This window comes from Poecilia reticulata, linkage group LG15 (assembly GCF_000633615.1).
Source record: "Poecilia reticulata strain Guanapo linkage group LG15, Guppy_female_1.0+MT, whole genome shotgun sequence".
Classification (NCBI taxonomy): Eukaryota; Metazoa; Chordata; class Actinopteri; order Cyprinodontiformes; family Poeciliidae; genus Poecilia; species Poecilia reticulata.
The window spans coordinates 1,650,204-1,660,767 of record NC_024345.1 but is presented as its reverse complement, the minus strand read 5'-3'; the positions used below and the strand labels follow the sequence as shown (position 1 = coordinate 1,660,767).

Genomic DNA, 10,564 nt, shown 5'->3' with positions numbered 1-10,564 from the left:
ACACACACACACACACTCCTCATGGAATGATAAACTAAGCTTTTTTTTGTCTTCTGTAAAAAAAATGAAGCAATTTTCAATTTGCTTCAAACTTGGGATGCATTTTTATACACAAACTGTAGGAACCAACACGTTATATGGAGCGTATTGCTGAAAACAAATGTCGCTTCTGGGGATTATATTAAACAAATGATGATGATTTTAATGTAAATCATATAAAAAATTGTAATTTAAAAGTTTATTTTTTTCTCTTTTTGTTTGCTGCAGCCAGATTTCTAGAGTGTCATGTTTTATTTTAAAAAAAATAATAATAAGACTGTGCTGTTTTATTTGCTGTGGTGTGTGAGATGTAACTAGATTTCCATTTCTCTTTAAGGACTGAGCTGTCTATTGGGAGTTCTTAGTTTTGATGCATTTAATGAATCTGACATTTTTTAGTATTTCACTTTCTGATTACCCATCAGAATTGCTGAAGGAAAAATCAACCAATTTTAGTGATTATACTATCTAAAGTAGGTTTGTATACAACAACAATTACATGGCAACCCCATATAAAATACAAATCTAACATGACACATCATGTCGTCTATTTATGTTAAAGATATAGCTTAAATAGATGATAAAAGTAATATGGACTCCTGAATGTGGGCATAGTAAAATCTTGTTAAACTAAAAATAGCGATCAAGAGGGTTGACAAACTGGCAAGGAAAAACCTGCTTTTATTGATGGCAGTTATTACACTATTATGCACAACCAGATTTGCCAGAAATCATCTGATTTCATGTAGATATTTTTACACATAACACGAAGCGACACAGAAATAACCTCAGAGTGCTACATCACGAGGAGGATGTCGATGCACAGAACAGCACTCAACCTACTCATACGTCAGCAGTGTGTGTAGTGTGTCTACGTGTGTGTGTGTAAGAGTGCATATTAACGGTGCTTAAAAGGCCGGCCATCAATAATAAGTGTCCTGCTTCAAGCAGAGGGCTCCAGTGAACTGGTGTCTCACTTTACACACTCGTACATGCACACACATTTAGCATTTGTAGCATAATCTGTGGAGTGCAGGAGGGCAGGCCAAAAGCAGAATTACCTTTTTAAGTCGATGAAAATAAGCAAATCTCAATCTGTGTCTTCGGGTCTCAGAAAGAAAACAATTCTATTTTTAGAGGTTTTGTTTTGTACTAAATCTCCTAGGAGTCATTCTAGCATACATCTGCTCTGGTTTTCACCTCATAGAAAACTCCAACCAAGTTTGAAACTGAATTGGTAGTTAGCCTGGTAAAAACCAGCCCCTTGTTCTGTGCAATCGCTATGAAGCTTTTTGGAAATTGCCTACGCTGTAAACAACTGTTCTTCACTGCGAAGTGAGAAGTGCTATATCCGAACAAGATGGCAACTTCATTAATCAGTTTGTTGGTTGTCATTGATAAAACTACAGGAGGAAATATAATTCAAAAACAATGTCATTGTTCACAGCTTCCTCTGTTCACTGATTGGCCCGGCTGAAATTCTATCAAAGGAATCCAAGTGAATGGGAGAAAGCTCGGACTGAGCAGTGAAGCGAAATGAGAGTCGAACTGAAATGCTCAGACTAGGAGTTTGTTAAACTAGCCCGTCACCAAGATACCATGTGCATCACCGTCCTGCATGGATGACAATTATCAAAGGTAACTGAGCTTTACAGGTAGAAAAAGGATTTTAACACCAACAAAGTAATTCCTTAACAACTACTAACCATAATCTTGACTCATGCTAAACATTTAACTCCCGCGTCTGAACTTCCACCTAAAGTTAAAGCAATTATTAAAGTTATTAGTTTATTTCCTGTGATGAGGACAGATATACACAATTATTTATTGCAGTTATGGACACAAAATATAATATTTCATCTACATTCCTAAATGTTACTTTTGCACTTCATTGGTTAGAATCGTCAGTCGAAATGCCTGATGACAACGGAGAATTGTGAGTTAATCAATACCGTAATATTGATTCTGGATTAGTCTTTCTGACCTAATTTCAACTGTAGAGTCTGTTGAAATTATTACAACAGTGCCATACCCTGGGGTGAAGCACGGAGGTGGCTCCATTATGCTGTGGGAGGCTTTACTTCAGCAGATTCAGGAAAAACGTGAAGCATTTTAGTTTTTTAAGGTGAAAAATGTCAATACTTTGTCTGAAAACCATACGTGTTGACTGAAATAAACATGAGGATGTTTTGACACAGCTTTATTAAACGAGTCATATACTGGAATGTAGACACTAATTGAGGAACGCAAAGGTGCAACAGATGAACAAAGTTTCCTTCAAGCAAAACAAGAACATTCACGTTTATTTTCCTAGCTTAATTTGTCAGACTTTGTGCCGCTTTTTTTTTTCGTTTCTACTTAAACATCTTAACTTGTTTTCAAAGTATGATCTCCACAAGCATGTAGCTGCAGAGAGCCACACTTTGACTTTTAAATTTTATGCATATTTCGTCCTTTCTCGTGTGCTTCAAGCCGCCTACAAACGATGTTTTCACAATGCAGTTTGGAGGTGTGCATATTGGCTCCAGTTTTAATTCTTCATAAGACGCTTCCTACTTACATATGTCTTCATAAAAAGCATGGCTGCGGCTTAAATCAGACGAAACCTTCAAAAAAAAAGGGGGGGTGGGGGGATGCAATTGAGCTCTGATCAAAGTGTTTTTTTTTTAAAGCATGTAGAAGTTGTTTGATGGGCCGAAACAGACGAACAAATGGGGATAGTTTGCATGTTAGTTGTAGCCAGAGGCAGTTTTCCTGCAGGTGTCAGGTGTAGCTGCTGGTCTAGTTGGGAGCACTTACCTCAAAGAGCAACAATACAAACTGCTGATCATGTCTCATTGAAGTTTGGGAAAAAAATGCAATTGAGATGATTTGCATTTAAAAGATGTAACACCAGAAAAAATAAAAATAAAAACATGCTTCTTGTTTGGATAATTTTTCAAAAAATTGACTCGGTACCAAATTGAGCGGTTGTTTTAAAGTGGATGCCAGCGATAGATGCCACATCTTCTGTGTGTCTCCTCGCATTCATGCGCGCTCATTGTGAATCTCGATCCTCTGAGATTCCCGCCGCCGCTTGTACGCACACAAGCGCACAATAGAGAACACGGATCGCAGCTTAGAAATGCTCCTTTTCATACCGGCATTGGAAATCGCTTATAGCTGTCTGGCTGATACGTGTGCTGATCTGGATTGATACGGCGCTGTGAGAGGCAGAAGGCCTTTTTCTCTTCTCCTCCATTTCTGTTTCTCTCTCCCTCTTTTTTTTATTATTATTCCTTTCGAGTGCCAAGAGAAAAAGCCAACTTGGTTTTGCAACGGTTGTGTCTCCCCCTCACAAAGGCTGATGTGACTGCAGGGCCTTTTCAGCGGGCAGAGACGAGAGCTTTATCTGAAGATCCACTTCTCCACCTCCTCTCTGCCTTTCTATCTGCTCTTTGTTGTTGCAGTGAAAGCCTGTTAGCTCCGCTGCGCGTTGAGGGAAAGACGTGGTTGTTTCTGCTCCCTTTCCCAGCTGCTTTGTTTGCACATCCTCCATGACTATTTGACTTCTTGTCTCAATTCAGAAATTTCCCCAAGTGGCAGCTCACTGTCACGTACCGTGCCTCTGTAAAACGTTCGTAGCTCTTGAACTTGTTCACATGTTACAACCACAATGTGTCACAGGGGATTTTATGTGAAAGCCCAAAGTAAGGTAATGCGTGATTGGGAAGTGGGATTGAAGTGAGGGCTTTAAAATATTTCTTCCACATCCTTGCTGTGTTCCCTACATCGTTTGCAGCAAACTACAAACAAGACATCTTCTAAGTTCCTTCCACCAACTCTTTTCCTCTTCCCACTCAAATGTAAAGACCAAATTTCTGAGGTGTAAAATTAATAGTCTTCCACATTGAAGTTTGTGGTTGTAACGTGAGAAAACTGGACAAGGTTCAGTTCCATGATGGCACCAGTGTCCTCACTGACTCACAGTAAGCATTTAGAGAGTGACAATTAATGGGTTAAGCTGTTCTCTGTTTTCATGTTCATTGTCAGGTGTTCTTCAGAGAGGCACCAGTACTGCTTGTGGTTCCAGCTTGAGTCACAGAGAACCAGATGGGGACCCGAAGGGGACAGGTCCCTTCTCCTTAGACAACCCTCCAACACAGTGAGTGTGAACATCTGAGTTTTATTGTCTAAATGTGTCCTGTGTGGAAATTAAACGTCTATCCTCTTCAGTTCGTGATTGCATTGGCAACTCCACTTAATACCACTTTACACACTGGAAATATTTTGTTAGAAACAAGAAGGATGGAGTGTAAACCTGACTATATTTCCCTATAGTCAAGGACTTGTCGATAGATGTCAGAAAAGGACTGCGTACGAGACATCCAACCATCATCTACACCTGGAAGGGATGTGGAATTGGCCATGTTCACCTATGCATTTTTACTGCACCAGAGTTCACTTCAACTGAGCCAAGACCATATTTATTGGCGGACCAGAGTTCGCTTTTTTGGTCCCCATCAGAGTTCACACATTCATACTTCCTCAAATGAATCAGACTTTTTAGACAAATGAACTACAGTTTGATTAAAACTTTCAGGGCTGCTGTGAATTCACTCTAAGGCTGTTTAGCAGAATAGCAGTTTGTCATTTCATTTAAAAAAACAAACTACAGATCTTTAAACATTTAGCTCTGCTCTCTACAAATAAAGTCTCCAGACACATTTGTTCTTTTTGTTAATTCTTGCCGCCTCTTAGAGAGAGAGCACCAGTGGCCGGATTGCTGAGGAATGGCTTCTTCTCCCCTGTGAAGCATCAAAATGTCAAAGCCACTTTGCTTCCACTTCTTAACGCTTCCAGTGATCCCAGATTTTAAAAGCCACTGGTCCAGTTCAATGTCCGGAGTTCCTACCCAAATTCTCCGTCCCTGAGTTTAAAACAAATGGAAAAAAGAACCACGTGTTGAAAGAGTAAAGACACTGATAGAAGCGTCCATGACTCCCATTATTATGGGATGGTGGGGGAGGGAAGTGATGGATACTGCATCTAGCATATCAGAGTATTTATATGGGATTTGGGTGTTTTAGATAAAAAGGCGCTCTTCATCCTCGATGGCTTTCATGGCTGTTTGACTGTAACAGTGATGACTCTCTGAACCCCCACCTACCACTAAGCCTCCTCCATCCATCCCAAATCCCCTCCAATTTAAGCAATCTGGGTCCAGAGAGAGGTAAAGAGAGATGCTGCGGCCTAAGCTCTTTTTTTTTAAACACTAAAAGAAACAAGAGGAGGATAAAACATGTGAAAAAGAAGGTGACTTGGTGCCAGAATCTCCATCGTACCCCATCTTCCTCTACTCTGCCGTTAGGCTAAGGAAGCAGATACCCAAAACCTCCCAAAAGACAATAGCCTCAGAGAGGAGCAAACAAAGCTCCTGCTTTTTTTTTTTTATTATTTCAATCACCCCCTCCTCCTTTAGAGGAAAAATTACTCAGAAACCCCCCACCTCCCCTTCTGTAATCTGGTCTCCAATGAAGTTTCATTGTTTCTCATGTGAAGCCAGTGGCAGCTTAGCCGAGATGGAGTAGGGGAGGCATTATAATGCCGGCGCGTTCTCTCGTTTGTCTCGGCCAGAAAAGAGCAGTGGAGGAGAGGGGAGGTGAGCACAATGGTGATTCGGGGGCTCCTCGCAGATTCCCGCATTCTCCAAATCTGACTCCACGCTCACGGTAGCGAGAGACGAGATGGAAGTCTGGGAAGCTTCCCAATGTTCCTTTGATGGCTGCTGGTCTCTGTTGTTCACCACACACTCCTCTGACAGAGGAGTGCAGAGACTGGGAGCGCTTGGCAGTTTCTCTCAGTGAAGGCCAAACTTATTGTGAGACTCAGGACCAACAAGGAGCTACGACACGGTTTCACTCTCTGATCAACCTGGAGAGGGAAAATCCATCGTCACAGAGGGGGTTACTGTGGTCACAAAGATGTGAAGTTTGATAAACAACTTCCGGCTCCTGAAATTAACATCAGGAAGTGTGAGCTGATGGTAAAGGCATCATCTCAATCAGAGTACTAAAGATGAGGAGGCTAGCCAAGTAAACTAGGTAAAGATGTTCAGGACCAGTTCAGGTACTGAGGCTGACCTGATCCCTGGGTCTGTAACTGGAAACACAGAAGAACAAACAGTCGATCAGAACTACAGATCACTACAGAACTACAGATCACAGTCTGAGTGACTGCAAGGTGGAACCACATCCATCCAACCAAAAAACAAACCAAACAACTAATCGGCCGACCGACCAACCAAGCAACTGATCAACCAACCAACGAACAACAGACAAAGCAAATGATCAATCAAACAACCAATCAAACAACCAGCATCAAAGTCCATCTTTGATGCTGGTTTCTTTCTCTCTTTCTTTCTGTCTGTTTTTTGTCTTTCTGTTTTTGTTATTTTCTTATTTCTTTATTCCTGTCTGTCTATTTTTCTTTATTTTTGTCTATCTTTTGGGTTTTCTGTCTGTTTTATTTCTTTCTATTTTTCTCTCGTTCTTTCTGTTTTTTGTCTTATTTATTTCTCTGTAGATTCCTCCACTGATTTGTATTGGCAACACTTCGTGTGAAGCTTTCTCATAAACTCTCAAACACAAATCAGTTAACGGCTGTCCATTTGTATCTCTGTCTTCCAACACTTTTTGTCTTTGTTGTTGCTGGTTCTTTTGTGTCTTTATGACATTTTTTTTTTTTTATTTACACCCAAACTGTGTCTTTTGTAAGAACATTATCAGTGAAATATAAATTTTCTTTCTAAATGTTTGGAATTTGACCAGTTTAAAGACTTCACTGTCACACCTCATCCTGGGCGCTGTAGTTCTGGCTCCATCCACCAAACCTTCCTCCTTGATATAACCAAAAAGTTTAGTAAAGTGACATAACAGTCTGAAACACATTCCTGTTGAGATGGATGTTCTTTTCCTGACCACTGTGACATTTTAGATGATTTGACCAGCACTTTCCTTGGCTTGGTCCAGGTACTGAATTAGTGAATTGTTCTGTGTTCAACAGATGTGTACACAACTAATCGTGCTGTGTTGTTGTTCTTTAGAGCCGATGAACGGACCGGACAAAGGAGACCAGAGTCCATCCATGTGGCGGTCAGTCCAGATCTGCTCAGAATGCTGAGACAGACAGGTGGGTCTTCTGCGGGTCGGAACCAGAGCATAACAAAACTGCAGCTCAAACAAACACAGCAGCATGCAATGCTTTGAAAAAGTATTCACCCCTTACATATTTCTTCAGTTTAATCTTTTTTGCCACACATAATTGTTACAGATCATCAAACAAATGCTTATGTCAAACAAAGATAAGCCTTAAACACTATCTGTGAAAACTAGTAGTGATGTTTTCCCATTCCTTTGACTTGCTTTATGGTGTGCCAGAACATCTCAATCAGATTAAAGTCTAGATTTTGACTAGGACCATCCAAATCCTTCATTTTGTTTTCAAAAAGTTCCGATTTCATTCTGTCAGTCTACAGAATATTTTCCTCAAAGTGCAGCAAATCATAAAGATGCTTTTTTTTTTTGGGGGGGGGGGGTAAATATGAGACAATCTTGTGTATCTTTTTGGTCAGCTGTGAATTTTGCCCTCAATTTCTCCACCAGATTTCATTTTTTGTTTTGTTTTATCGTTGAATGATGAACTCTGGGAAAATGATGTCATCGGTGCTCCAGATGATGCTTTTAAACTTAAAAGCTGCTCCCTACATTTCCTCTGGCTGTCATTGTCTTATATTTTCAATCTGTTCGATGATCTGAAACATGTAAGTGCAAGAAAGTCTGAAAGGTGGCAAATATTTTTGTCTCAACCTAAGCGATGTTTAATTATGACCGCTGGTTGTGATGTACAGAGAAATGCGGATGCTTGTTGAGGACTTTGAGAGCTCTCAGTGCTCACACACCAACACTTCTCAAGCGACATTTCTGCTTGCACCGCTCTCTGAACTTGGCCTCAGTGCTTTCAAACGTCTGAGCTCACTAACCAGTCTCTTAGAAGAACGTCCATTAAAAACATCACTTCTCATCCTCTCCTCGCTGCTCTTTACATTTTAATAATTCCATTTTATTTGCAATTGTCTCAGCACCAAATCGCTCTGTCGCTCCATAATCCCGACTGTAGGCTATTGAAGTAAAACATTAGCATCGGCGTCTTCTGTTTAAGGCATGCTGGGGTTTTAATGTCAATCACAACCTGATTAGCGCTGAGCTCAAAGAGAGGGAGATCACCATAAATGACAACGAGGTTTTTTTTTTATTTACATTCGTTATAAGCCAGAAAGACGACATGTCGGACTCTCTGAGCAAACATCTGAGCTGTTTACTGTTGAAGTGCCACTGTTACTACAGCAGCCACATTCTGTTGTTTTTGCTTCTGTTTATGCAGGAAGCAGTGGAGGCAACAGAGAAGGAGGGAACGTAAGTAGACTGACAGAAGTTTTCATAACCCAGAAATGTTCACAAGTCGTCGTTTGCAAGTTGAGGTCAAGTTTCAAGTCATATGTATTTGAGTAACACGCAGACAAAATTCAAATCTCTTTATCTGTCATGACATTTCTTCTGTGTGGTTTGCATAGAACGCTACATAATGTTATATAAGGAATGATCATTAGCTTAAACTGTTAAATAACAAATACAGCTAAAGTAAATCACACACAAATGTTTTCTTTTATCTGTGTTTTTCTATAAACAAGTTATTTCCTTACAAAACGGACATATTATATACAACATTTACTATGATCTGCTGTCTTTTACTCTAAAAGAAAAATGAGGACTGTGAAATGAAAATCAAAACTCTGTCTTTAAAAAGAGAATTTAAATGTAACAAAAATTACCCTGACATAAAAACCCTGACAGTAACAACTTTTAGTCTCTTAATGGACTTAGCCAAATTAAACCTCCACCAGAGCTGCCATTATTGTGATGGTTTACACGCCACATGCGTGCGTTTATGTCTGAGACAGAGAAGAGATAGTAAGCAAAACACAAATAAACATGAAAAACAAGATTGTTCACTATTTTTAAAGGGGCAGAATAATTTTTTCCAGGCACTATGTGCAATTTTATAACTCAATGAAGTAACTACGTTCTCTTCAGTTGTTACAAAATGCAGTATATAATGTTTTGAAATAGACCTCTGCCTCTTTATAAACTCCTGGTCGTTCAGAAACACCGTCTTCAGGTCGTCATGACAACAGCGCTTCTCTTATTAAAAATGATAACATTTTTACCAGCGTTTCACTGAGAAGTAGTTCATTTAATGAGCTCAGCAGATGTGCAGTTTCATCAGGTGTTTGCTAATTGCTTCTGGCTAGTCTGAAGGAGCTGAGTGGAGGAGTCTCGGGGTGGTGCTGGGTCCACCGAGGCATTTTGCACAGCTGAATGGTTTCTATGGGAGATTTAATGGATTTCTCAAACATGCATAAAAGAAAAAAGGCAACACTCCAGTGTGTTTTTGATGAGGGAATAATAGAACGTGATGTAAAGCTCAAACAAATCAATTTTAATCTTTTTTCATTTCATTTTAACCTAATGCATCTTTCTGCATTGGTTCCTCGGCACTTCATGATGCCATTCATTTTATGCAGCCGGCATTTTGGGTTTTTGTAGAAAAATGTCCAGTTTTGAATCATTTATTTATTTTCTAACAACAAAAAACCACAGTTGAGATTTTTTGGACTATATGCACTTAATTTATTAGCCTAACAAAATTAATTACTAGATTTGCATGTTCATGCTACACTACTAAGAGGTTATGAAAGTAAACTGATCAATGTCAGATGACAATAAATGGTGTTTCTGTTCTTCTTCTTCCAGGATGACGAAGACCTCGGGATGCTCCATGTAGTTCATTTAGGAATGGTTTGAAAAAAAAAAAAAGGATTTTATTCCCTACAGACAATATACTATTATATTCTCCTTATGTCTCCTAATAGATGTACCGTATGTTTTTATTTGCAAAGAAGGATGCTTATCTGAAATGTTATTTATGCAAAATGGAATGTGCACAATTAAAAAATATTTAATCAAATTCATTTTTATAGAGCATCTAATAAAACCATGGACAATTTTTCTATTATAAGTACATCAAAACCTGCCACTCACAAACCTGAATAAAATAAAGACTTTTTGTGTTGGTAGTTTATGTTGCAAGCGTCCCCTTGCATGTGTGTCTGTGAATGTGTGTGTGTCTGCGTGTGTGTGTGTTTTGGCCGAGATTACGGGCCGCAGTTTTATTCATGAACGGGAGCCAGGCAGCGCCTTTAAAGCATCCGTCTTGCGGAGCCGGAGCCCCTTTCCTGAACAGCAGCCACAGCCGTGTCAGAGCTGTCGACGCGCTGCTCTCGCCGACTAATCTGACAGCGCCGCGCGAGCTCTAATCCCTCACTGTATCGTAATCTATTTACTTTGCATTCTAAGAGGATTTCCAAAAAAAAAAAAAAAAAAAAAAAAACATACAAGAAGTGATGCTGGAAATGGACAGAAGATCA

General features: G+C 39.7%; 1 protein-coding gene across 4 annotated transcripts in view; it reads left to right on the top strand.

Annotated features, from left to right (window-relative positions):
- wdpcp (WD repeat containing planar cell polarity effector) overlaps positions 1-10,213 on the top strand; it is an 87,016-nt gene extending 76,803 nt beyond the window's left edge. For all 4 annotated transcript variants that reach the window (XM_008428892.2, XM_017309196.1, XM_017309197.1 and 1 more), the window contains 4 exons: positions 4,072-4,183; positions 7,124-7,209; positions 8,461-8,492; positions 9,891-10,213. In XM_008428892.2, the coding sequence (XP_008427114.1) occupies positions 4,072-4,183; positions 7,124-7,209; positions 8,461-8,492; positions 9,891-9,941 (281 nt within the window). In that variant the 3' untranslated portion in view covers positions 9,942-10,213. The remainder of the gene's footprint in view (positions 1-4,071; positions 4,184-7,123; positions 7,210-8,460; positions 8,493-9,890) is intronic.
- Positions 10,214-10,564: the final 351 nt, after the last annotated feature.